Source organism: Clavelina lepadiformis, chromosome 4 (assembly GCF_947623445.1).
Source record: "Clavelina lepadiformis chromosome 4, kaClaLepa1.1, whole genome shotgun sequence".
Classification (NCBI taxonomy): Eukaryota; Metazoa; Chordata; class Ascidiacea; order Aplousobranchia; family Clavelinidae; genus Clavelina; species Clavelina lepadiformis.
The window spans coordinates 8,985,851-9,012,900 of record NC_135243.1 but is presented as its reverse complement, the minus strand read 5'-3'; the positions used below and the strand labels follow the sequence as shown (position 1 = coordinate 9,012,900).

General features: G+C 35.7%; 4 protein-coding genes and 1 long non-coding RNA gene across 5 annotated transcripts; 3 read left to right on the top strand and 2 right to left on the bottom strand.

The window, feature by feature from the left end:
• Nucleotides 1-1,643: 1,643 nt before the first annotated feature.
• Nucleotides 1,644-3,861, top strand: LOC143452010 (V-type proton ATPase subunit C 2-like). The gene has a single exon (XM_076952818.1). It carries the CDS (start codon nucleotides 1,722-1,724, stop codon nucleotides 2,871-2,873), a length of 1,152 nt encoding a protein of 383 aa, XP_076808933.1. The 5' UTR covers nucleotides 1,644-1,721; the 3' UTR covers nucleotides 2,874-3,861.
• A 49-nt stretch (nucleotides 3,862-3,910) lies between these two features.
• LOC143452009 (coiled-coil domain-containing protein 102B-like) lies at nucleotides 3,911-9,146 on the top strand. The gene is made up of 11 exons (XM_076952817.1): nucleotides 3,911-4,434; nucleotides 4,776-4,905; nucleotides 5,104-5,271; nucleotides 5,829-5,886; nucleotides 6,049-6,172; nucleotides 6,483-6,591; nucleotides 6,672-6,788; nucleotides 6,897-7,106; nucleotides 7,362-7,532; nucleotides 7,742-7,845; nucleotides 8,210-9,146. Exons 1-11 carry the CDS (start codon nucleotides 3,914-3,916, stop codon nucleotides 8,313-8,315), a joined length of 1,818 nt encoding a protein of 605 aa, XP_076808932.1. The 5' UTR covers nucleotides 3,911-3,913; the 3' UTR covers nucleotides 8,316-9,146.
• A 2,665-nt stretch (nucleotides 9,147-11,811) lies between these two features.
• Nucleotides 11,812-15,033, bottom strand: LOC143453289 (alpha-L-iduronidase-like). Its single transcript, XM_076954564.1, has one exon. It carries the CDS (start codon nucleotides 14,186-14,188, stop codon nucleotides 12,260-12,262), a length of 1,929 nt encoding a protein of 642 aa, XP_076810679.1. The 5' UTR covers nucleotides 14,189-15,033; the 3' UTR covers nucleotides 11,812-12,259.
• A 5,028-nt stretch (nucleotides 15,034-20,061) lies between these two features.
• On the top strand, nucleotides 20,062-24,631 carry LOC143453288 (transcription factor CP2-like). Its single transcript, XM_076954563.1, has 3 exons — nucleotides 20,062-21,155; nucleotides 21,444-22,007; nucleotides 22,266-24,631. The coding sequence occupies exons 1-3, from the start codon at nucleotides 20,370-20,372 to the stop codon at nucleotides 23,325-23,327; spliced, it is 2,412 nt and encodes an 803-aa protein (XP_076810678.1). The 5' UTR covers nucleotides 20,062-20,369; the 3' UTR covers nucleotides 23,328-24,631.
• Nucleotides 24,632-24,773: 142 nt separating this feature from the next.
• Nucleotides 24,774-26,793, bottom strand: LOC143453291 (uncharacterized). The gene is made up of 2 exons (XR_013115155.1): nucleotides 26,107-26,793; nucleotides 24,774-25,741 (listed from the first exon to the last, which is right to left on the bottom strand). It is a non-coding gene; the product is annotated as an uncharacterized LOC143453291 (long non-coding RNA).
• Between the last annotated feature and the right edge of the window lie 257 nt (nucleotides 26,794-27,050).

Here is a 27,050-nt window from a genome sequence, read left to right as displayed (position 1 = left end):
TAATTTTATCGAATAATCCCGGGTTTTGACGTAATTATTCATCTTATTCGTCACAATAACCTAAAAAAGCTGATTGAAAATCGAATAAAATTATTGAAATTAACGTTTACTGGATTACTTATTCAATCACTTTGTAGACGTTATCGCTCCAACCTTATCAAGTTACCACGAACAAGCTAGTTAACTCAATCCCGATAGAATCAAATAGTGTAAAGACTTTCTTCAATCCAAGAAGAAAGATTTCAATACAATTCTGGCATGCAATAAAAACGGATCTATGATAAACTGAACAGAAACCAGCTTAGAAACTGATTGTCAATTTGAAACATAAATAGATATCTTAAAATATTCTCTTTTTTACCAAAACTTGTCAGATTTCTATTTATTTTCATGTGACTAAGTTGGCTACAGTATGAAAATAGTTCACTAAATTGAAAAATTAGGTAAAATGTAATGGAAAATATTTCAATTTGTTTTAATTGTTGCATAGCGAACGCTATAATAATACTGCAGTATTTAGAAAAACTCAATCAGTTTCTATTATTTAGCTTTCAACATCTATTGTTTCTCTTGGGCTAAGTTTACTAGTATTTGATCTTGTTGATTTGAGTTGTATGATCTATAGCATACGGTTGTTTGGTATTGACAAGCAAGTCTGCGGCTATAAAGAACAAGCAGGCGCAGGGTTGGTTCATTTCTGTAACGAATTTGACAAAAAGTGATATTCTATGCTTGAAACTAACGAATCGTTACCAAGAAAAGTTCGTTATACAACGTTAAAATTCTTAAAATTTATCAAATATTTAAAGATAAAATTAGCGTTTTGTAAACCTAGTCCATATATCATGCACGAGGTACGAGCTTTGCTGTAGCCTAATTACAAGTAATTAGTAATTAGAAGTGACTATTTCACCGGCGTTGGGTGAGAAAAACGCAATGCGGTGGCGTAATGGTTAACGACCAGACTGGAGGAGGACGCAGGAAGCATGGCAAGAGCAAACCTGAGATTTTTTGGTCGAAACGGCATTGCATACCGGGAGAAGATTGATATCTCTAATAAACACTTCTTTTTTCTCGGTTTTCTATTATAAAAGGCCGCACCTGGACTACCACAAACCCCGCGAAGCACACTGGCTGCGAAGCACACTAGTTGCACAGTTTGATGAAAACTGTCATACTTTGCCACTGTTCTTTGCACACACGATTTTTTGTGAAAAGCTGTCGCACTTTCCAGTTCAGATGGCCTGCACATAAATGGCATCAATAATTTTGTTCCACTTTTTATCCTCCATATTTCTCACTTTCTTTAGACTGCATGCTGCTGTTAAAAGCTCGTAGTTTTGAGGTTGCTCATTATCGTTTCTTGTTAACTTATAGGCCATTATGTTAGTTTTAAAAATTTTCTATGGAAAGACTAACTTCGGCTTTTACATTATTTATTTGCTCTGTGTTAAGTTCCTTGTTAACTTAGCTTATATGTTGTTACATCATAAGGTAAACTAAACCTAAATCTTTCTTCTAAATATAAGTTCAAAGCATGTCAGTTTGCGTTAATGGCGCTTACTGCAACCACTTGGAATGTAAAATGCAGCTTAGCCCTTCTAAAGTTACATTCATAATATCGCTGTTTCTAGTTGAAAAATTGTTAGTGATTAATATAGCCTTGGGATTTAAAAATTCTATATTTAGATTAAGCAAAATACTAGTATTTGCATTACGGTATGTCTGAGTACTGGATAATCAGTGTTCCAGGCGAAAAAACAGCTCAACAAGCATGGGATCGACTAAACAAGGCAACATCTGGACAAGGAGGGAATAATGTCCTTTCTCATAATTATAAATTTCATATTCCTGAATTAAAAGTCGGAACTTTGGATTCATTAATTGGACTTTCAAATGATCTCGGAAAGATTGATACATTTGCCGAAACTGTGTGCAAGAAAGTTGCTAATTACATGGGTGATGTACTTGAAGATCAGCGTGATAGGCTTTCTTCTCTGTTAAAAGCTGGTGATATGACGCTAACAAATTACTTGCACCATTTCCAGTGGAATTTAGCAAAGTATCCTGTTAAACAATCTCTGGGCAACTTATGCGACATCATTTCCAAAAGTCTCACTCAGGTTGATGGTGATTTGCGAACAAAATCACAGTCATACAACAACATAAAAACTAACTTGCAAAATATGGAGCGAAAAGCTACTGGAAGTCTTTTGATGCGAAACTTAGGCCAAGTTGTGAAAAGGGAAGATTTTGTCCTTGATTCTGAGTATTTGCAGACCCTACTTGTTGCAGTTCCTCTCCATCTTGCAGATGAATGGGAAAAGAAGTACGAGACCCTTACAGAGTTTGTTGTACCAAAATCAGCTCGACTAATTTACCAAGATGAAGAGTATGGCTTATGGGGTGTCACAATTTTCAAGAAAGTGTTAGAAGAATTCAAGTACAATTGCAATCGTAACAAGTATTTTGTTCGTGATTTCGAGTACAAGGAACAGGATGTGCATAGTGATAAAGACCAGATCAATAAGCTCATGTCTGAAAAGAAGCGAATTCTCGGCCCATTGTTACGTTGGCTAAAGGTTAGCTTCAGTGAGGTATTCATTGCATGGGTCCACATAAAGGCTCTTTTGGTTTTTGTCGAGTCCGTTCTTAGGTATGGACTTCCAGTTAACTTCCAAGCCGCAGTCCTGCAGCCTCAGAAAAAACAACAGAAACGACTTCGTGATACCCTTAACACACTTTATTGTAACTTGGATAGCACCGGCTTAACTGTTACTGAAGAAGATTCTATGCCTGGTCTTTCTTTAGGAATGCAAGAATATTTTCCATATGTGTTTTTTCGCATGGTCTTGGAGTTTGAGCATCAATAAGCAACGCTTTCTATATCACATAGACTACGTAGAAGGAAGATATAGTAGAATTTATGTTCTGTTGATCAGATTGACATGCATCTTGACTTGTGATAATGGAAATTTTCACATGTATGATATGTATTCAAACACGTTATGTGCAATGTTTTCTCATATTTGTATAAACCTCCATTGTTAATCTTTTACTGTTTTTGACTGATAGTTCTGCTTAATTTTTATCTTCGCGAAAGAATATGTTTATTTGTTTGCAGTTAAGCTTGTTTAAGTTCATCCAAGTCCATGTACTTTTTCCAAGTTATTCAGTAAAATTTGTTTTTGTCAGCAAATATTTTGTAATTTCTGAACACATGGCCTGTGTAATATAAACGTTTTTTCGTAGAATTGTCGCACATGATGCCAAAATTTAATGTCTCATAATTTGTGGAAAATCTGTTATTGATTATTATCATTGAACATTTTGTAGATGAATGATCTGCTGTTGTTCAATATAATGACATTGCCAACTTGGAACATGCTCATGTTAATTTTTTGCTGTTGTATGCCAAAATCACTGGTTAAAATTTCTGATGAATAATATATATATATCTTTTTGCATGTGTCTAAACGTCTCAAATGGATATTCTGGTACTTTTATGAATATGGCCAGTTTATATATCTTCATCTTAAAAGTGTCGATGAATTCTTCGCTCGGATTGCTTCAAATTATAGGTCATGTACAAATTTCTGATACCATAATAACATGAAAATGTTTTGTTGATAGCCACTTTCAAAAACATATTGAAATGTGTGGTTTGTTTACAAGCTAATTTATTATATATATATATATATATATACAAGGTCAATTTTTGTGTATTCTGCTGGTAGCTTGATACATTTAAAACTAACACAGTAACACAATTATATTGTCATGTTTTTTTTTCTGGTTACATGGTTCTTGATTGCTCTGTGATCGTGCTTTTACAACTTACTGTGTGTATGTGTGTCTAGACTCTAGATGATGTTCATTTCTAGTAAAATTTAAGGTTAGAAATTATTGCAGTATGTCTGGAGAAATAATAAATGGCTCCAGACATGCAAGTTTACCAAACAGTCACCATGCAAGCTCATCAAACCAACCACACTCAAGAGCTGATGCAAGGGAAAGAGACTATAGACCTAAACCAAGAACAAGGCGGTCAAAGACACCAAGTCGGGGAGATCTAATTAATGCTAACATTGTCAATCAATTTAGTAGTGCTGATAGCGAATCTGAAATCATGATTGACCAGGAACCAAACAAAATGTTTTATGAGAGCAATCGTCCCATGAAACGAGGAAGGTTGGGGAAAAACGAACACCAACGTCGCAGCAAGAGTCGTGAAAGATCATTGGAAAATACTTTGAAGGCTCCTTCGTTCGGTAGCTACATCCAGCTAGGTGATGAAGAATATAGTGTTGATGTTCCTGAATACCCACATCCACTTCAATTGAGACAACAGAGAAGATCAAGTCATCAGAGATCATCAACACTACCTAATACAAGACCACTTGCTGGGCAAGATATAAGTGACGCTGAAATTAGGTATGTGCTACTGAAACTTGTAAACAGTGGTTGTAATTAACGTTTTGGAATGTTAATAGGTAATTGTAAAATTTAAGTGATATCGAAGTATGTATGGAGTGTATACCTGATCATTATTTACGACAAATAGATGAAAACCGTTGCTTTAGCAGACTAAATTAGAAAGAGCGACATAAAAATTATTACATACATAAAGCATATGTCATAACTTTTCTATATAGTTGTTTGCATGATGGTTTTATAAGATTTGTTTTATATTTAAATATGAAAACATAAATTAAAGATGAATTATTACAGTACCGGTATTTCATTTTAATTGATTTCATACATGATTTTTTAAGTGAGTTGATGAATCTTCGTGTCCGTGCTGAGCAGATGGAGAAGACTCTTAGATGGTGGTCTGATTGTACCGCTAATTGGAGAGAAAAATGGACCAAAGTTAGGGCAGAAAGAAACAGGGCTCGGGAAGAGGTGATTTGATATATTACTTGAAAAAGTTTTCTTGAAGTCAATTATTTCAACTTGCAACTTTATAATCAATGTTAAGAATTCATGAAACCAGCAAAAATATAATTACAGTACCATGCTGCTCGACAGTGGCAGATCATGTACATTCTTTATTATCATAAACTAATCAAATATACTGTATTGGTGATAATTCTTTTGCAGGCGAAGATTGTTAAAACTGAATTAGAGGAAGCAAAAAAAGAACTGGTAGTATTGCGGCAACAACGATCGTTGTTGGTTGAAGAAAATAGAGGTTTAAGAGGTGATACCCCATTCAAAGATGGGTCTGCATCGGAAGAAAGTTCCTCACTTGCAGATGAAACTTCTCGTGTACGAATTCTCATTTTTTCCTTGTGTTAAGTTAACCACATTTTAGTTATATGAATTTAAAACAAGGATAATGAGTTTACCCACAAATAAATGCAGTGCACCCCAAGTATGTGTAGTCAAACCTATGCAGCCAAATTTGATTTTTTCCTGGAACTTGTTTTGGATATAACGCTTTTGACATTGATGAATTTCAACAATGTTTCCCAAGAGTATCAACATTAAGTGGATTAATCTGTTCCTAAAATATCTAAATTTTGAAAAATATAATTTTTAAGCAAGAACAATATGGGTACTGGTAATTTCCTTAATTTATACCCAGCATGGAGTATAATGGCAGTACTGCACCTGCACACTTGTTGTATTTGCAATATTTGTTTACTTGTTGATTACATTTGGGATCTAAAAAAATAATTGCTAAATCTTCTTGAGAAAATTGTTTGAATTTCAAGTTGTTTGAGCTCTGAGGAATCATTGTATGAAACAAAGTTTATAGGCGTGGAATCAAAATTTCAATTGAGTTTAGGCGTATGTTATTCATGCTGTATGCTTGTGTTTAGGGTTTAGATATCTCAAGTACAAACAAATCATATCAAGTAGGGAATCAGCGTAAACAAGGTATGTTAAAGCTTTTGTATTAGCATCTTTACTCTGTTCTGTAATGTGAATCAGTGATTTCGTATATATCATTGTTTTTAATGTTTACTTAATTTAGCATAAATACTGAACATGTAAAATTGTTTATATTGTAATTATATTCATATATAACCATGTTTTTAGGCAAAGGCAATTCTGTGAGCAGTTCTTCAGCCACTAAAATAGACGAAGATCACCTTTCACAGAAAATTGTCGGTTTACAACTTCGTGTAGATGAGTCAGCTAAAACTATTCAGGCAGAGCGCAAGTATGCTTTTCAACAGTGTTTTAATGCGTTGATTTTTGTGAAGAATATATTGCTGTTAAGTGCAGTATCACTGCTCTTGTTCAGCATCATGTTTTTCAATGCATTTGCTATTACAAATATGTTTTGCACACTACTTAGTTCCTTTTGCAAAAGCAAGTTATAACTACTGTCGCCACATCAGAAATATTACAAAAATCACATGGATCACCAATTGCATCACATGGTGACCGTATTGTGTTGTTTCCGCAAAAACTGACTCCTTTGTATATGATAAATGAATGACTTGATATGGTAAGTATGTGTCTTATAGTTCAAAATTGACGTTAAACAAATCGATTGAACAACTTGAGGAGGAACTGTCATCTGTTAAACATAAATACAATGAAATAAAAGAAGCAAAGCAAGAAGTTTTGAAGCAAGTGAGTGCTAAACTTCTGTCAGCATTTCCGTTTTAGTATTTCATGTGATTTCTAAATTAACTCTGTTTTCTTGTTTTCAGATGACTCGCATTCAAGAGTCACATCGTTCAGAAGTTGTACGGCTCAACCAGAATCTGGAGGAAGAGCTGGAAAACAGATCCTTTATGGAGAAGAAGATCCATGATCTTCGGGAAGAGGTAAGATGTACAAAATGTTGCAATAGCTTTTTCATTAACTGTTGACTTTCACATATATACTGCTGCTGCTCATTTATGTATTTGTACGATATACAATTCTCCTTCTAGATTGAAAGACTTCAAGAAGAAAACACCAGTGAATGGGGCAAGAGAGAAAGATTGGAGACGGAGAAATTGCAATTAGAAAGGGACAGCAAGCGCTTAAAGTCTATTGCAGATGAATTAAAGTCATCTTTGGACAGGAAAATGAAAGCCACGATGGAAGATCGTGATAATGAACTGCGCTTAGCTCATGCAGAGATCCAAGATTTAAGCGAGGTTATTTGTGCACAGTAATAAACATTGATAATAAAGTGAAACAATAGTTAATTTCGACTGTGAAGATTTATTCAACGAAAGTAATGTTGTTGTAAATTAAATATTCAAAATGCAGTTATGTAATAAATTGAAAATTTGTTTCAACACTACTCAGTAACCTCATTGAAATAACTTAACTTACACTGCTTTGGTTCAACGCTATACATTTTTGACCAAGACGTAATTTCATTATTTTTTGTCTCTTGACGGTGGTAGGAATTGAACAACCTGCGGCATCAGTCAAGTCGTGAGCAGAAGCTCTTGGATGACAAACAAGAGGAGTTGAATCACAGCCGAAGACGAGGAGAACAACATGAAACAGAAGTGAGGACCCTGCGAACACGAGTGGAAGAGTTAAAAAAGCAGCAGACAACCACAGAAGATGAGGTAAAACCACTACCGGTACTCAACTGAAATCTACTATATGTGCAAAATGTTTCCAACTGAGTTGCTATGCCATACCAAAATTTATGACTATTCTATGGCTATTTTATTTTTGTTATCACTTCGGAAAACGATTTGTCTTGGTAGTTTAGAGCGTAACAAGGAAACAGTGTTTCATTTTCTCAATTTTCTCTCGCAATTTTGTATTCCAGCTTGACAATGCCCAGAACCAAGTTAGGAAATATATTCGGGTTATTGAAGAGAAAGACGAAGAATTAGAGAAGCTTAACCTGCAAATCACTCAAATGCACACAAGGTATAAATTACAAAAACCTGACAAGAATTGTATATTTCCTAATAAATTAATTTTAGAGGTCACTGATAATATGTTATAAATATAATAACTAATATTACAGTATGTTCTACGAGGCCAGACATGATGTCCGAATGAAAGATTAAAATTGAAACAATTATATTGCCATAAAATCTTATGGCTTAATCCATTTAACAATATTCTACCCTCACTGAGCACCTGTTTAAGAAGGTTGCTCACCCCTGCCTTAAGCTAGTCGTAAAGATCTAGGGTTCTTAATTTTGAAAAGAAAATTTTAATGGCTGCTTGAAATCTGTGCTGTGCGTAAGTGTCAAATAGTTTAAAACCTGTTTTTTTTCCTTTGCAGAATGAGACGTGAGCCTATATCTTCAGGTCGTTCCAAGCCACCTCAATACAACAGAAGAGATTTGGAAAATGTTTTAAGCAGTTCTGATTCTTCGTGTGAAATTTGACAAAGGCGATGATTTTTTTCGTCTAATATACAAGCATTTTTATTATATAACTTTTCATTATAACAAAACTTGGAACTTAAGTTGCATTGTGTATAGAATTTTTTAAAAGGTGTCTTGTACATGAATCTGTAAAGATTTGAAGGAACAAGTTTGCATTCCTCTTTGGTGCCAATTTAATTTCTGTAAAACTGTAAATTGAATATTTTTATCACTGTAATTTTAAATGGTGTAATTTTGTACTTTTAAAATGTAGTGTTGCTATTTTAGTTTCGTTACTCCTAGTTTGCACTGTAGTATAGTTTTGTTCTTTTTGCACTATAATGTTCAGTTGACTTGTATATTTACAAGTTTTTTGTACCTCGAAATATACGTTTTTTACAACGTATATGATTTTTCCCGAATGTTTAATAGTCTATATTTCCTATTCAATGCACACTTTTATTGCACATTTATAACAATGTGTCTTCAGACAAATCTGTTCCTTATTTTTATACACAACTTACTGTGCAATTACGTTTAATTTCATAAATATCGTGCCAAAATTTGCATTGCATGATTATGCATTTTTTACGTCCTTTAAATTTTTACCCTGATACAGAGCTTGTAATTTGGTATGAAATATAGTTGTTTTGCTCGAACAAACAAACTATTAGTGGTGGCTGACTGGCAGTACACTGATCGCAACGCGGCACATTGTGTTCATGTACATCGGACACATCCAGTCACAAGACCTTTTATTGCATGCTGTAATAGAAAATAAATACACAATAAACGTGTTTGCTTTAGCGCGATTAAACGTGCGGCATTCAATACATTTCGACTGCCGTCGAAATTGCATCTTGTATACCGGCTACTACCAACATTTAGTTTTTATAATTTGGTCTACTTTGCATTTCATAGGTCCTTGTAACGGGGATACTTTGTTGCGAGGATATTTTTCAAATGGTTGTTGATACGAAAGTTGAAAACATCCTACAAACATTTTCCGCTTTTGTGTATATGAAATCAAATAGATAATAATAATTTTAAATTAATCTACGTATTTTAAGTTTAAAGTTTGTTAATATTATGTAGATTGAAGAAATATCATTTGATGTTGGTAATAATTAATTATTATCTACTATAGGCCTAACTATTATAATAGTAAATTGAGTCTCATTTTTGGTGGTAGTAGCACTGTAGTATAAAGTACTGCCTTGATAAACAGTTGATCACATTTTTTATTGCTACTTTGACGTGGAACTTCACATGAGCTCAGGGGCGTAGCCAGATAATATATCTGGAGGGGCGAGTTTTTTGGTGTTGTTGATGATGTCATAAACTTGCCTAGGAGATTGCGCAAGCTATATTACTACGTTAAGAGCTCAATTTCTTCACAAGGAAACTTCAAGAAATATTTAAAAAAACGATGACACTTTTTAACCTTAAAAAGTTGACAATACATGTTAATTTATACAGAATATCAACACTATATAGTGGTTACTGGTTACTATGACATAATGCTAACTTAGTACGTTATCGACAAATGATTTAACAAAACGTTGCAACCACGCGCAGTCATAGTTATGGGGTTTCCTTTAAAACGTTAATCAAAATCTAACTGCGTTTAAAATAACGAATAATACTGAAATAGATTCAACTGAAATTTTCGCCACTTAGTGTAAATTACATTCAGTGGTGGGATTCAGCCGGTTCAAGGAATTTTAATGACCTCCGCGAACCGGTTGTTAGCAAGCGTAAGTATAGGCCTATGTGTATATCGGCCCCGGTTCAATATGACAAGCTGCTAGTGAGAGAACCGGATGTTAAAATACTTGAATCCCAGTATCCCACCACTGATTACATTCCATAAAGACGTAAAACAAAAACAACGACTAAAAAGGCTGGCGACCACCACAAAATTATGATTGTAGATACATTGACAATATCAGGTCAACCATGGTGCAACATTTGTTTCACAAACAGCTTGAGAAGCAGGCGCTACGATGTCAACATATTTAATAGCTAAAAATAATAATTTAAAAAGACTTGTATTTTTGCAGGCGCCTTTCGGCCCCGTCGATTATACCAAACATCGATACCAATAAATTCGTTGTTCATTCTATTTTTCGCAACTACGTAGGAATTCGTGTAGTGCAATGTAAGGCAGAAAGATCGAATTTAGTCAGAATATACTGTCATCCGAAAAAAAGTATTTTGAGAAAGCAGGCAGTTCTCTACAAACTTCGGAATTCTAACGTCTGCCAAAACTTCAATACAGCATTGTTTATCGAAACAATTGATTGCGTAATTTAGCTTTCTATCATTTGTATTTGGCTTTGGGTAATTCGTTATTTTTCTTTTTAAGGTTGTCCGCAGCAACACCGACTAACTTTTGCATCCGCCAACTCCTTGTAATTAACTCGTCCCAAGGTTCGTTTCGCCTGTTCGATTCGCTGTTGCTTGCACGTGTACAAACGCTTGCGTAGCACCAAGCTCAACTTGTTCGCTGGCAGATTTGAGATATGCTGGGCAACACACCTTTCTTTATACAGTCGATTCCGCTTAATTCGGACACCGGATAACCCGGACAACCGCTTTATTCGGCCAAAATGCTCGGGAACGGAACAAAAGTAAAAATTGAACGTAAAAAACTCCTGTTAATTCGGACACAGGTTCGCAATTCCATCGTTAGGTTATGAATTATGATACAATAAACAGTACTTCGTTCGTTTTAAGACAAGATTCAATTGCATTATGAGTGATTATGGTGAAACAATGACGATCGATGCAGTAACAATCGACAATGAACTCATATAAGGCCGTGCCAGCTTCATAGTCGCTTTTACTTCGGTACAATTGCGTCCATCTTGTAGGACAAAATTGTACAGAAAAGTTTAGCACAAAAAGTGAAATTGCTCACTAAAGTAAACGAAGACGTTTTATGCGATCAGTGCCAGTTACTGCAGTATAGCGCAGCTGCAATTCATTTATTACGCAACAGTACAGTATTTTAAATGCATCTTTTGCCTTTATGCATGGCCATGAAACGAACAATTGATTTTCCGCTTAATTCGGACAAAGCCGTTTCTCCGCTTAATTCGGCCAAAAGTGAGCGGAACCAAAGTGTCCGAATTAAGCGGAGTCGACTGTATTTATCGCAAGATAAAGTCAATGAAACGTGTTTAACTTTTCTGAAATCGTGAAACACATGGCATAGCAGCTTACCGCTTACTTTGGTAAATAGCTAATTTAATTTCAAACGCTCAAGTTCATACATGGATTTTTATGTATTGCATACTGAAAGTCTACACTCTACAAAGTGACATTTCCAGGTTTTCACGTTTCTGGGCACTAGATCGCGCCAGAGCGTTTTATAGTTCAGTTTAAAATTTTCATTTGTTGTTTGTTTGCGCTTTGCTGTTGGACGCAAAGATTAACTGATGCTCTTCAGAAACGCCTTGGAGAACTGAAATTTGCAAAAATTACTAGACCAACACTAGTTTTTCACTGCTAGTAATTTGATTAATATTTAATAAATGAGAATAATAATAATAATGAAACAATAACAATGCTAAAAAATGCCAATAATAATGCCAAAACAATAATAATGCTAACATGATGCAACTTTATAAAAAAGATATACAGTGATGAAGAACGACACCATGCAACGAAATGTATGTTGAATATGAAATCATATTAAATCAAAACAACACAAAGGTCAACAGTTACACTCAAGGATGCATCATGCCACATTTGCGATGGTGTTCAAATAAACCTATGCAGGTTGTGATTATTTTTCATTTTTACAATTAGACCACCTTGAACAACACCTTAAGAAGCACTGCATTTGTTTGAACTAAAGATAAGAGAATTGAACAGCAATAGAAAATTTCTAAACCGATGAATTCATATTTCATGAAAGTTATTGCACAAGAGTTAAATGCTTCACAGCATGACTGCAGTCATATTCCGTATGTAAAAGTATTCGATACTACACCATATCTATCCCAGAAATCTTGTGCCCTTACCCGGTACTGGCCATGCACTCCTTCAATTTCGTTTATAAATACAAAAGAATTGAAAATAACTTTATAATTGTTGATTGTGACAAAATTGTCTGGATGGGATGCTCCTGCAAATTCCACAACATAAGTCTTAATACACTTACTTCTAATGTAAGAATCTTGCCAGGTAATCAACACTTGTCCAGACGTAATATTATGCACTTGCAGTTTTGTTGGTTCAAACAAATTCCTATCAGGTTTCCAGCATATGTGGTGCAAAGCAACACCAGGTAAAGGCAGTGTAAGGTTAGTTATAAGCAGCCCATCTTCATTGAAATATGGTTCTGTAGGATCTGTGCAAACTGGACCTTCATTTTTATGCAAAAGTTTGAACAACTCTGTTGTTGGAAAAGAAGGTGATCCCGAGTTCCACCAATGCCAATAGGGATTCGTGTACATATTGTCCATGCTGCATGTGACACCTAGAACATTATTCAAAACAGCTCTTCTGCCATTGATATCTTGTACTATGCTGGCATTTAGTATATCATGATATCTAAGTTGGACAATGCTTTTTCCTGTGGTGGGCTGAGTATCAACGCTGTTGTATAGAATCGTTGACATTTCAAGAGAGAGACAAGCTGGTGGAGAACAGAAAGAGGAAATTCCTCCTATTGTATCGCCTGGATCACTCATGTTTAGGTGGACATGACCCAGTTTGGATAACAAGCCCATTACTGTCAGTACCGGTTTTCTTACAAAATGCACATATTTTGGATTCGTCAAGTTCATCTGAAATCGTGCATTTAATGTTCGCTGTGTGAAAAAGTGAGGATAATAATTCAAAAATGCATTGTCATTACTGAGCAAGCTATACTGCATGTAACTACGAGATTTATTTGCTATGATTTGATGCTGATGTTGAGAAATTATCTTTACAATGATTGCAGCATAAGTTACATCACTCCGCCACCATTGTGGATGGCTCCAACCCACTAGAGGATCAGCTTCATCATTGTACAATGGAGTTGACATCAACAGCTTCACATCATTCTCAATTTGGGACAACGTCTCTAACTCGTCATTGATGATAGTCTGTGATTGACCTCTACCTTTTTCGTGAATGGCAATATAATCAATGCGGCTACCCTTCGCACCAGTTATATAATTAGTTCCATTTAAACAATGATGAAAAAGAGCCCAACAAATTTTATCACGCTTTTTTACCCGGCAGGATCCACCAGGTCCACCGAAAATCAATGCTTTGCTGGATTCTCTAAGACCCTCTGAACAAGCATCATAATACTTTAAAAATCCTTCTGTGCTTATTTTCAATGAGTCAAAATCATGATTATCTGGTTCATTCCAAGTCTCAAAGTTCCAAGTTGAGACATAATATTCCCCAAACATATTAATATACCTTTTTGCTAATGCTTCAACCAGTTTCTTGAATTCAACTATTTCATTCATGTTATCAAAATTTTTGAAATAACCAGAAGGGTTTCCCATTAATTCAAATCCAGGTTTTAACTGGTTAGCCTCTAGGAGTTGAAGAAGCTTGTCAAGGTTGGAAAAATCATAATCCACACCTTTCTTATTGATTAGCTCTAGAAGCCAATGCATACGAATTTGTTTTATTCCATTGTGTGGCACTGAAGCTATAAGTAGAAAGTTTTGCTTTATGTCATCTGAGAGAAAATACTTTGCAGCATTACTATGAGGTAGTGGTGGACAAAGCCCAGTGCTCTCCCAGAAGTGATTGAGAATTCCAGTTTGTTGTTTTGTGAACACATCAAAATACCTAATTTCGGCATCAACCAAACTTACAACATTTACATTCAAAAGCAGACACAAAAAGCATGTCATGTGGACACCAGAAATCTGCATTGCCTAGGCCTACCCGTACAGTCTTTTGTTAGTTCTGCAGTTCAGCACATAGAATAATTTAATGTAGAAGTGCATAACCATCATGGTGCATTTAATTTGTATTAAGGCTTCCTGCTGCCCAAATGTATGAGTCTAGTATGGAAGTGTACAACCACCATCAAGTTATCAAAATATGATGTCACTATAACGTCATCGTACTTTTAGGTCAAAAAGAAGTGACTTTACAAAAAATTGCCAGCCTACGTTATCAATTTCTGAGGGATATCCCCATCACACTGCAAAAAATAATGCCTTATTCTTAGTTCAAAAGGCTTCGAATTAGTGCAGTTGTTTGATGAATTCGAATTTTGGCTGATTCTTAGTGCATTTAACAGTTAAGTCTCATTGATAGTATATTTCAAGTTTCTTAATAATTCTCAGCCTAATATGTAAGATTGCTAGCCAATGACCTATTATTTAGAAACCTACCGTTATTGCAGCCCTATTACTAGACATTTTGAATTTCAAGCCTAACATTTAGTTCAAATAAAACTTTGTCAGTTTGCAATGAGCCAACAACGTAACATTGTCTGATTAACACCTAATGAAAACCTTGCCGATTAACCGTTATGATTCCTGTTTGGCGGCTGCCCTTTTTCTGCAAAACTCAATGCAGTGTAATCCAAAGTCTGCACCAGCTTCTAATTGTAAGTGCGAATCAATTTACTACAGTATATCACTATAAAATGTTACACGTTAACATGATTCTCTGTCGATGTCGTCATTCTGTCAATATGAAAAGAGAACGAGAGAGAAATGAAAAAATTAAATCAAAATGAAGTCAACAATAAATTTTTTGTATATTAGATCACAGTGTAGACTATTTTATAGCTGTAGGACTATCATTTACATAAACTCAGGAACTATGATGCATTAGCAGTTAGCTATTAAGCTAAAGCGCCACTTACCCATAGAAGCCTTATACGCGCTTGCCTTTATTGACGTATTTAATGTTTGTTTACTCATGTTCCCGCATTTTGATTGGGCAATGATTTCTATGCGTGTTGATCCGATTTTAAACGTTTAATAAGACATGACCACCGCACTGACTGCAGCATTGCTCAGTGCTCAAGTAAGTAACTATGTAGGAATCAATAAATCATGTCTTTTGGTTTTTTATTCCAGTTATGTATCTTTTGCAAGTAAATTAAAGAAATGTTTATTTTCAAACAATAATTTGCCAGGTTTACTTTTAGTTTTTGATTATAGCATTACAGCATTATGCAAAGTTTATTGTAAGAATTTAAAGAGTTAACCTGCATTACAGCTTTATGATGTCACAGATTCACGTTTAATGAACTCATCTTAATCAAGTGCTTGCAAAAATTCTCAATTCATGCTGGGAGTTGATATATGCATCATTTAATACTAGCCTAAAGATACAAACAAGGAGCTAACACTTCTGCAAGTGGCATGCATTTTAAGATTATTTTCAATGTGCTTCTAGAAAGACGTCAATTATGTCATGTATACCGATAGCCTAGCTAATACTGTCAGGCTGTGGTCACCACCAGCCATATTGGAAGCAAATACAACATTAGTTTGCTTCATAACCCTGTGCAACGGGATAATGAAACATTGGCTGAACACCAGAACACGAGTAGGCCTAGCCTATATAAAGTTTAGAGCAGTGGTTCCCAACACGTTTTTAAGGCGACCCATTTTTTGAAAAAATTCAGATTTGTAAAATCTTGCGACCCAAGTAAATTGTCGTAAGATTTTAAAAGTTACACAAGATTGCGTTGCAAACACACAGCACTTCAAAAGCAGCAACTTTTTCTGAAAATAATATGTTTATCAAATCACTTCATATATCACACTAATGAGATAACTGTGCTTGCTTGCTGTCAGTGAGTTTTTGAAATCGAGGCTTATTTTACTTAAGCATAGCCGCATATCGGCTTCAACTTCGAGCCGGTTTCGCTGTTTAGTTTTCAATGCACACATGGCGCTACATCCAGTCTCACAAAGCCAAGTTGTTGCAAATGGAATCAGTTTTTGAATCACAAATTTTGAAACTATGAGATACACTTTGTGCATGGAAGCCCAAAAGTGGATATTTGCAGAATATTTGGGGTATTTGTCTTTGAAGGACGCAAAAGAAATACGATTTGCTGCTTCTGTCGTCATATCCATAAACTGTTCTGCTACATGGATGGGAAGTTGAGGCAGGTCCTTTTCAGCAAATAGATCAATTTTCCAATCATTTTGGCTATTAGGTGTTAGAGATTCACCATAGTAGTGCACAAACTTTTGGGCAAGTTGTTCCAAGTGTCAAATTACACAATGTAACAAAAAAAAAAATTTTTTTGTTCCCAGGTTCTAATCGATTTTTCCCTATTGCTTAGGACCAGTAAGTGTCGAAAATCAACTTTATTTCATATAAACTTTGTTTTTGTGGTTTAGACACTGAAATTCTAAAATCGCAATATTTTTGAGAAAAGATATCAAAGATATGGCTAAAGAGCATCCAAGATGGATGTTAATCACTTTTAAATGTTAATATACTCTGCAATATTTGCTCATTTAGTCCACCTGAAAGAAAACTATGAGAATATTAAGACTTTGTTGAATGTTTTAAAGTACGATCAATATAACTGGGAAGTAATTGGGGACTTTAAAATGGTAGCGTTTTTGATGGGTATGCAAGGGGGGTTCACCAAGTATCCTTGCCACCTTTGCCTTTGGGATAGTAGGGCTACCACAGAACACTACAAAAAGCAAATATGGCCAAAACGAAACGAATTTGTTGTTGGAGAGAAAAACGTAAAGCAAACTCGGTTGATTAACCCAAACAAAGTGCTTATGCCTCCCCTTCACGTAAAACTTGGGCTTATAAAGCAATTTGTGAAAGCATTGGATAAAGGTGGTGACGCATTCCAGTTTCTCAAGAACTTGTTTCCTGAACTATCAGAAGCTAAAGTAAAAGCTGGTTTATTTATTGGCCCACAAATTAAAAAGATTCTCAAGTCGAATGATTTTATCCAAATGCTTAATGATGTTGAAAAGAAGGCTTGGGATAGCTTTGCAGATGTGGTTCTTGGGCAATAACAAGGAAGATAACTATGCCGAACTCGTTGCCAATTAGGTAAAGTCGTATGGAAACATGGGGTGCAGAATGTCCATGAAAGTACATATGCTTGATGCTCACTTGGACGAGTTTAAAGACAATATGGGAGCTTATTCAGAAGAACAAGGGGAGCGATTCCATCAAGACATAAAAGATTTTGAAAGGAGATACCAAGGGCAATATAATGAAAGCATGATGGGCGATTATGTCTGGGCCTTGATGCGGGAAAGTGATGTAGAGTACAAAAGAAAATCCCGCAAAACATCCCATTTTTAACTGATTTTATACTTGAACTGTTTTAGCCTGAAATATTTATTTAGTTTTGCATTTAACATTTAATGATGGTATTGATTCGGATACAGTTAATACATTTATGTGCAAATTCCCATGTACCAAATGCCTGTGCTTTGTGATTTGATTTTAATAACAAAAAATCTAATTCGTTACCTGTTATTATGCAAACTCAGAATTAACCCTTTGCCAGACAGAAAAATAGCCAAAAGTTGGCTGTAATTTGCTTTGCGGAAAAGCAATCGATAGCCTACGACTAACGCGTCAGAATATTTAGTAAATACATTGATAGAATATAACTTCTTAGTCGATGCCAAGCGATTAAGAAAGGACTTACAGCGATCAAAGACAGTTTGGTAAATATCCATTTCCTATAGGGTAAGTCAGTATAACCATGCACAATATTGCACATACCAGCAAATTCAAAAAATTACTCTCCTAACCACAAAATCAATGTTTGGAATGAACTATATTGATTTTTGGAAGTTTCTAGGTGAGAGAGATCAGGAAATATCAATTAGAACCCGGGAACAAAAATCGTGTTACACGGTGTTATAGTTTGCTTGATATCAACTTCCTTGCCACAAATATATTGCGTTAGCTCAGGAAACATATTGTACTCATCTCTAGTGACATAACTTTTCCAGAGTATGAGTTTTTTGTGGTAAGCAGAAACTTTGGTGGCATGATCAATCACCTTAAAACAATTGCCTTTGCAAACAATTGCAAAACAATTGCCTTGCATAGATAAATTTAGAGAATTCAGAAAGTCAAATATATCGGCAAGGTCAGCAACTTTTGCGTTGAAATCTTCTTGCCAAAACTTCTCGGCTAATCCTACATAGTTCTGTTGCTTCAGGAAGATAGCAATCTCCTCCGGCAAACCACAAACTCGCTTTAGGACACGACCTCGTGACAGCCATCGCACTTCCGTGTGCAGCAGCAGAGCTTGATAATCCGAATCCATGTCAGTGCACAAAGACGAAAACAAACGCTGATTTGGAAATAGTAATAATAGTAATAGAAATAGTAGCAAAGTAAACCTGGCAAAATTACCATTTCTTGGGGAATCCCCATATCCAAAACTTTCGACAAATGGAACAGCCTCTTCAAACATATACAAGAGCCACCCCTGCACATAGCATTTTGTTTCACTAACGCAACCACTCCTGTATCCAGACCAGAGCTGCAATAAAGCTGACACAAAATAACTATATATTTGAACCTTATCTTACATGGCCATTTAGCCAGTAGACTATTATTGCCTGTAAAGTTTCACGTAGTTGTTAAATTTTAACTAATTGATTGCAGCTGCACTGTGAGTATGTAGGGCTGTCTTCAAGTGATTGGCTCTTTGTACCCACACAGGTCACTTTCAGGTACAGTTAGCACATGACATATACCTAACTGTAAATGAACCTACTCTGACAAATTCTTATTTTACAGCACTTTTCATTGTGGTCTTTGTAGTCAAATTTATTGCTGCTATTCATAAGCCAAGGTAAAAAGAACTTTCACTTCAGGAAAAATTCCCACGTACTAGGGAAAGTTTAATGTCAGCCGATGCATAAAAGAAAAACAAGTATTTATCAAAGAAGTTTTTCGCGTTGAGAATGAGTATACTGTAGTTTTTTTTTTGAAACATCTGGAATCAGAATGTTTGCGTTCTGGCTGTAGTGTATTTGCTTGGAATAGATCCAGTCTGTTGTATTGCAGTTGCATTGATTTGAGTGATTAATAACTAATTAATTGATATCTTTGTTAGAAGGTAAAAGAATGCTTGTTTTTAGAATATGACATATGAATTGAGTATATTCAAACTCTTTGTCTTGTAGTCACAGACACAACAAGAGCAAAATATACGTTTATTCTGTTAAAAAAACAATAGATTTATATATGATACTTGATTGCCAGCCATTTGCTGGATGGCACCTTTCTTTTGCTATAAAGATTTGTTTTATTGTATTTATTTTGGTTTGCCCTGCTCCACATACAGCTTGTTGTATGTTCATCCGCTGTACTAAAGTAATGTCGGTGGTACGCTGTCAACTGTCCCCACTAAACCGCCAATCTTTAATAACAGACCACAAAATGTGCCTGTTTGTTTGGCGAAATGGACGCTTCAGAAAATTTAAAGCCCAACCATAAACCTTGAAGTATGACCTTGGCTTGTTTATTTCCAACACTTTTTGTTGTTGTTAAGCGCTGTCTCGAGGTAGGCTATATCGTTGTGTAGTTGAATTCACCTACACACCCCACATTCACAACTACCTAGTCCGAACCTATATGTTGCATATTAGGTGATGTTGGACTGGAATTGTGATGTCACAAAAACAAGACATTTGAAATTTGAAAGGACGCAATAATGCTTGCTTGCTCGTTTTTCTTTGCTGGCTGGAGTAAGGCTCCTATTTGTTTGATTTCCTAGCTTGCTGCTGTAGTTAAACAAAAAGCGATTACATACTCTAGTTGGAAAAAAGAATGTCTTGCAGTGTTACAAGTTTTTTATTGTCAAAATCGATCCAACATACGTCATTAATAGGAAAAAGTTCAATAACTTTAAGGCCAGTTTTCATGCTGGATCCGCAAGCGTTATAATCTTTCCAGTTATCGGTTGTGTGAAAATTTGGCGTCTCTGGACCCCGCCGTTAAAAAGCCTTTACGGTTGGTGACACACACTTACGTAGACAGACTGAGTAAATCCCACAAACACTTATATATATATATATAGATATACAGTTTCACACATGTATATAATCGATAAGAAAAAACATATATGTAATGAAGAAGTTTTGGACTCGCTTTATCTTTGAAATAACTTTTGTTTTTCAAATGTTAAAAATCAGTATCAGAACTATATTTTTGTTGGCCGAAAAAAAAAAAAATTTAAATCATTATGTATACTACTACTACAAAATCCATTGTCATACTGACTACCAAAATAATTCTTGCACTGTGTTTGATCAGAAAGTAAGTCGTACATGGTATTGTGTCTTCGTAAATCATAGTTGCGTAGATCGTTTTTGTGTCACTGTCACACAATCTGCAACCCTGGCTTCCAAAACTCAAACAGAGAGTGTTGCAACATCATCCAAAACATATTTACTTGTTGTGCCAACAGTTGCCCCTTCAAACAGTGAACAAAGTAAGCGCCAGGCTGTTGGAAATCTTATTACACCTGATAAAAATTCTAGTCAGTATTTTCATTTCTTGGAAGACGATCCACAACAGAAGACGCTTAAACGAAAAGTACCTACAACAATAGGGCCAGTGTCAGGGCCGAGATCTTTACATTTTAACCGGAATAAGGAACCTGTCAGCATCCGTCCTTACCCCCAACAGCCAATTCCAACCAGTCCTCCTCCAAGTAGAGGCAGCAGTACAAGCTCACTTTCATCCATTTCTTATCAGTTATCAACCGGCTCCCAGATTCAAGGTTCCATTGCTCAGCAAGAAGTTAATGACCAGGAATCATATAACTTGACAAAGCAAGTGGTTCAGTCATCTTCAAACAACACGGAGCAATCTACATCGCATCCACCTTCGAGTACAGAGTCACTTGGAAACGTAAGTTTTTATTTTAGATATCATAAAATCATTGATATACAAGTGAATAATCACCTTGCATAAAAACTATCTGTATATATGTTGCTTGTTATTAATCTTTTCCACTCCATTCTAAAACCTTTTTGAAAGCACTCTTAGCAAAACTTAATTTCTTTGAAACATATTGTAATACTCTGATATTCAGTATGCTTAGCATGATAATGTACCCTATCTTGAAAAGTGATATTTGCTCAGTGAAATAATCACTATCATCAATCAAGTCCTAACACTTTAAATTTTTTGGTATAGGATATTAGTAATCAAACCAAACAGGATCTGGTAGCCTGGGTAAAAATGGATGGAATGGAGTCTGATCTTGTGAAAGACTTTGATGCCAATCTCTCAGGCTTAGGGTTAGAGCTGGGTGCAAATGCCTACAACATGAGTGAAGTGCTAAATCTGCCAATTTTTAAACAAGAAGGATTACTAGCTGCTAACCAAGGATTGCCACCACTGCAGTACATGCTCTGTGCGTCCACATCACCTGCCACGAAAGTGTACGATGAAACATTAACATATCTTAATCAAGGACAATCATATGAAATCAAACTGAAAAAACTAAGAGATATACCAGAAATAGGAACACTGAAGATAGTTAAAAGTCAAATTCGAGTGGTGTTTCATGACCGAAGATTGCAGTATACAGAACATGAGCAGTTTCAAAGTTGGAAGTTTAATAGGCCTGGTGACAGACTGCTCAATATTGATATCCCAATGTCGGTTGGAGCCATACAGCCAAAAGAACATTCAGACCACCTTAACTTGGTAGAATTCATGTGGGATGTGGACAAAGAAGCATCCGTCTGGGTGCAGGTGAGTTTAAAGTAACCACAGTCAGATATCACTTTGTTGCATGTCTTAACGTTTGTGGTTGGAACATAATATTGATTAATAGAGGATAAAAAACGATACTAAAGCTTTAATAAACCCATTTTTTAGGATAATGATTCAATTTATCAGGTACTTTTTTTCTTTTGAAGTGGCATTAAAAATTGCTAGCTGTAGCTGTAGTGTGCAGTTACAGTCCAGCATGCACAGTTGTTCAACACTGATAAAGCTAATTTATTTCAGGTACGTTGCATTAGCACTGAGTTTACTGCACGAAAGCATGGAGGCGAAAAAGGTGTGCCTTTCCGAATACAGGTTGACACTTACGAAATAGATGGCAGCGGTGAATTGGGCCGACACATCCACTCTGCCAGCTGCCAAATTAAAGTTTTCAAGCCAAAAGGTGCTGACCGAAAGCTGAAGACTGACAAGGATAAAATGGAAAAGCGCTCAGCCCAGGAAAAACTAAAATACCAGCCCTCATATGATTCGACATTGCTAAGTGAGGGCATGCCCACTATTACACCTACAGAAACGGTCGAAGACCTTTCACGTTCAAATCAGTCGAGAATAATTGATCAAATCACAGACATGGTATCTGAGTATAGTGTCATTCAACACAACAATAACGGCACACCAGCTCATGTTGATCAGAGACACAGAAATTCGGGTAGCTTTAATAATCCATCAGTTGACAATGCAGTACCAGTAGCACCACCTGTTCTAATGAATACATCACAACGTAACCATGGCGATGTTAACCTCTCACCCTTGCCTAACACAAGCTTTAGGCCTGATATACTGATTGCTTCTTCAACTATCATTCAGACACAGGAGTGGTTACAAAGAAACAGATTTGGTGGTTATTTAAAAACATTTGGCAACTTCTGTGGTTCTGATTTATTGACATTATCACGAGACGATATTACTCAAATCTGTGGACCAGCAGATGGTATCCGATTGTACAATGCGTTACGGTCAAAAACAGTGCGTCCACGGTTAACATTGTATTTAACACCTGCGGCACAGGGTAATGACAATAACATATGTATTTACAAAGCATTTTACCTGCAACGTGCTACAGTAACTGAACTGGTTAAAGCCACAAGTTACTGCTTGTTTGAAGACTGTGATACCACAAACCCTCCAAGAATTTGCCAAATTCTGTATCAGCCAAGGCGCTCAAGCATTCACGTCCTGGTTACTGATGAGGTGGTATCTCTAATGAAAGACGAATCTTCTTTTACCGTATCTTTGATTAAGAATGAAAATTCTGATAGATACCAGGTTATTTTGAAACCTTAATTTAGCTTTTTTATTAATTGTTCACAGACTTTCTTCATTCATGTTTTTCTTGTTCAAAACACTACTTTATTGTCAATTAACTGATATTTTTAGGTGGCCATTTGATTGAGAAGTTGTTTTCTGTCTATACCATAGCTGGTTGATACTAATAGCAGAACATAGCAATATGAATAAAACATATTGACCCGATTCTTAATCGGTCTTAAACATTTTCCAATCAGCGATTAGTTTCTGTTCTTATGAATGCTGTACCCCAGTTACTGTAAACCGTTTCATTTTTTACTCTTGGCTTTTGATTAAATGAAGAATTGCCTTTAATTTCGATTTTCGACATCATGTTTTGCCCGTAATGGTCAGCCAACCCAAAAGGCAGAATCTGTATAACTGTGTGTCCGGTTGTGCACCATCCATGTATTTCTGAAATAATTTTGCTTCATTTAGCATAATGAGTTTTAAACGATGTTTATTGCAATTTTGGTTCCAACTATCATGCTAGTAGAGGTGGGCTGTAACACGGGTACACGTTACTTGGTATTGAATTAGCGTACCACTGTATATTTTCTTAAAAGTCGCCGTATTGAATTACTTTTTTATATAAGAAATTTCGGTCGGTTCTGGTAGTTTTTGTGTGATAATTTTACAGCTTAAGAAGTTTATTTTGATTAAACTCTAATGCCAACTTTTAGTGCTGGCTGTTCTTTGTAAATCTATAAATTTCTGATAACTCGTAAGAAGTGAGATCACCTATGTTGTGACCTTGTGTAACCTGTTTCTTGGCTATAGAAAGGGAAAAAATTGCATTAGCAGCAGGATCTGTAATTCAAAAAGTACCGGTACAGAGAACCGAACTACTCTTGAAACTATATCAAATACCGTCATCAACGGTACATAAAGTACTAACTGCCCATCTCTGCTAGCGCAATAGTGGATTTTATTTATTTCCAAATTATTTAAATCTATGTAATTATTTTGGAAAATTTTTAGGTGAATAATGTGCTATGTTGTTTTGCTGCAGAGAGTACAAACAGGTAGAGGCTTATAGACGACAGCGACATTGTAGAGTGGTCTTTGTTGGCAATACTAATTAATCATATTTCTAATATTGTTAATAGTTGACAAAGTAGCTGTATGTTTGTGAAAATGTGTCTTGTGTTGTTCAGATCCGATGAGTTACAATTAATTTCGTTTATTGTACTGTGTGAAAGAGTTAATTTTCCCCCACGTTTTTACATCTTCTTTCATAGGCTATTGTTACTGTTTTTATGATACAAACTTTTGTGGCTAAATAAAAAACGTTTCTCCGATGTATTGCTGTTAAGACCAGCATTGCTAAAATTCGTATTAGGATTAAGTAACATGTATTTTTGAAAACTTGTTAAAATTTTAAAATTATCACGTGAAAAGTACCGAGTACCGGACTCGATTGAAATTTCTTGATAAAAGTAATTCGGTACAGATATTCGGTACTTTCTTTCAAAAGTACTGACGATATCGGTATCGGTACTGTAAAAGTACCGCGGTACAGAAATTTGGTACTATAGTACTTCGGTACTGCCCACCTATGGCGTTGTGATGAAAGTTTGGTTTCATTCCAAGATGAGCATTCTTGTTTGTAAGGTGGGTGTCCGTCGAAGCTATTAGCCGTTTTTTGATAACTCCCAAAAATAAGTAAATAGTTTTCCAGGACGTAATCCGTGAAATGCAAACTATTACAGAAATCTTCTGGAGATGAAGATCTGGAGCAAACACGGTAGCAGTGCAGTTGTGTATGGAGAAGGATGTTAGCTTCTGGCAATGGATATCGTCATCAAAGCTATATAATCCAAGAGAGTTCGAACGTTAATATAATACAAACTGTTGTAAATCCCAATGAAGATTCACCTGAGTGGTTGATGTAAACACGAAGAAACATGTAAGCAGCAAACAATAGAACATATTGTGTTTCCAATCAGAGAAACGTTTTGGTGGAATGGTTTTACGACCAGTCCGAGAAATCTATAAATGCAGGAGAGTTTGTATAATTTTAAGCAGGTAAAGTACTTGTGGTGTCGTTGAAGTAAAGGGTATTGACTGTAGAGAAGGATCTTGAGCATGTAAAGAAAAATCTCGTTGATGCGAGGAGGATGACGGTAAAGGAGCATCAATACCGATAGTATAGCTAGGTTTCAGACGGTCAAGGAAGACGCGGTCCGGTTCCCCATAACGGGAAATAACGAAATAAGAAACATCGTTCCAAGACTGGAAAAGGGCCAACATAAAGGTGTTCCAACGCCCGTTTGACATGATCAGAACGGATATAAACACGGTAACTATGTTTCAAATCCGGATGAACGTAGGACTGAATGAATTTCGTATGAGTGTTCGTTGGAGTAAACTGAAGGTTGTTGATGAAGTCTCCGTAGGCACCGAGGTAGCTGGATGTAGAAACAAGTTTGGAGTCAGAAAAGAAACCACCTGGGATACGTAAGATGTGGCCAAAATCTAACTCATCCGGCCTCCTTAAGTACTACTACAGAATTGAAAAGGTCTTTATATCGTTCGTTGCATAGACCAACTTTAGAACATTACATTGCTTTTTTGTGAAAGAAGGATAAACACGAAACAATACAAAAACAGCAAAGAAATGTTGCATTGCAATATACGAATGCAAGTTTTCTTCTATACAGTTACATTTATGAAAACGAAAATTAGTACAAAATTTTTACAAAATACGCTCCAAAGTAATTACAAGTAATGATCATATAACAGTTTATGAATAATACTCTACTCTTCCTCATACCAATCGTACTTTTCCGAAGATCTGATTTTTTCAACAAGCTCTTGTTGGACACGAGACATGCTTTGTACTGAAGTGTTAAAATTCTTTTCATTCTCTCAATGGTCATCTTATTTCTTTCTTAAAAATCTTAAATCTTGTCTTAAAATGTAGTAAACAACTTACGTCACAAACGAACGAGTTGCAGACAGTTTTGACGAGCTGAGAATGTTCAAGACCTAGAAAAAGTTGGGAAAATGGTGGCAACCTAGAAAAACTTGGACTAAAATACAATTTTAAAAAATCCCGGACTTTAAAGTACATTTTAGCATTTCTCCCTAACGAAGATTTGAACACTAAATTCCATGACATGTCAGGGAAAATCCTGACGTATGGCAACCCTATGCTGAACGGCACCGTAATCAAATATCGGGAACTTTAATATGTGCAGCTAATGAAATAGCAACATAATGAATCAGATATTTCTTAATCTGATTCGCATAAATGCCTGACAAGGGATCAGACGTCACTTTGTACCTGTTAGCAAGGCAGTTTTTGTATGTGGTTTTAGGCCTTTTACAAACGAAGAGCCAAAATTTCCCTTTCGTTTATAAAAAATATGTGTAAATAAAGAAATTATTATTCTTTTCGTTATTTTATTAATTGAATTTGTCATAGAAGGCTGAGGTTACAATTAAAAAAAAACAGTTACGGATTGCCATGTAAGTTGTAACGATCTTACTGGAGTTGCGATTTGTAAATTTTCGCCGCAAAGTGGCAAAGCTATGAGGTTGTATGAGGCCATTTCTAAAATATCCATTAACAACAGTAAGGTAGCCTAGTCGGCTTCGTTAGTGAAGGTTGAGTGCGAGTCGAACATAAATCGCGAAACGATAGTCGAGCAAGCAGGTTAGAATTTAATGCTCTAAAATCGAATGCAAAAAATGTAATTTGCCGCAAAAATTAGG

Bases quoted from the DNA above. Each gene is read 5' to 3' on its own strand.
- LOC143452010 (XM_076952818.1), top strand. From the start codon at position 1,722: ATGTCTGAGTACTGGATAATCAGTGTTCCAGGCGAAAAAACAGCTCAA.
- LOC143453288 (XM_076954563.1), top strand. From the start codon at position 20,370: ATGAAGAAGTTTTGGACTCGCTTTATCTTTGAAATAACTTTTGTTTTT. The intron at 21,156-21,443 runs GTAAGTTTTTAT...TTTTTGGTATAG, and splicing joins GTACAGAGTCACTTGGAAAC to GATATTAGTAATCAAACCAA. The intron at 22,008-22,265 runs GTGAGTTTAAAG...AATTTATTTCAG, and splicing joins AAGCATCCGTCTGGGTGCAG to GTACGTTGCATTAGCACTGA.
- LOC143452009 (XM_076952817.1), top strand. From the start codon at position 3,914: ATGTCTGGAGAAATAATAAATGGCTCCAGACATGCAAGTTTACCAAAC. The intron at 6,173-6,482 runs GTATGCTTTTCA...TGTGTCTTATAG, and splicing joins ACTATTCAGGCAGAGCGCAA to TTCAAAATTGACGTTAAACA. The intron at 7,846-8,209 runs GTATAAATTACA...TTTCCTTTGCAG, and splicing joins ATCACTCAAATGCACACAAG to AATGAGACGTGAGCCTATAT.
- LOC143453289 (XM_076954564.1), bottom strand. From the start codon at position 14,188: ATGCAGATTTCTGGTGTCCACATGACATGCTTTTTGTGTCTGCTTTTG.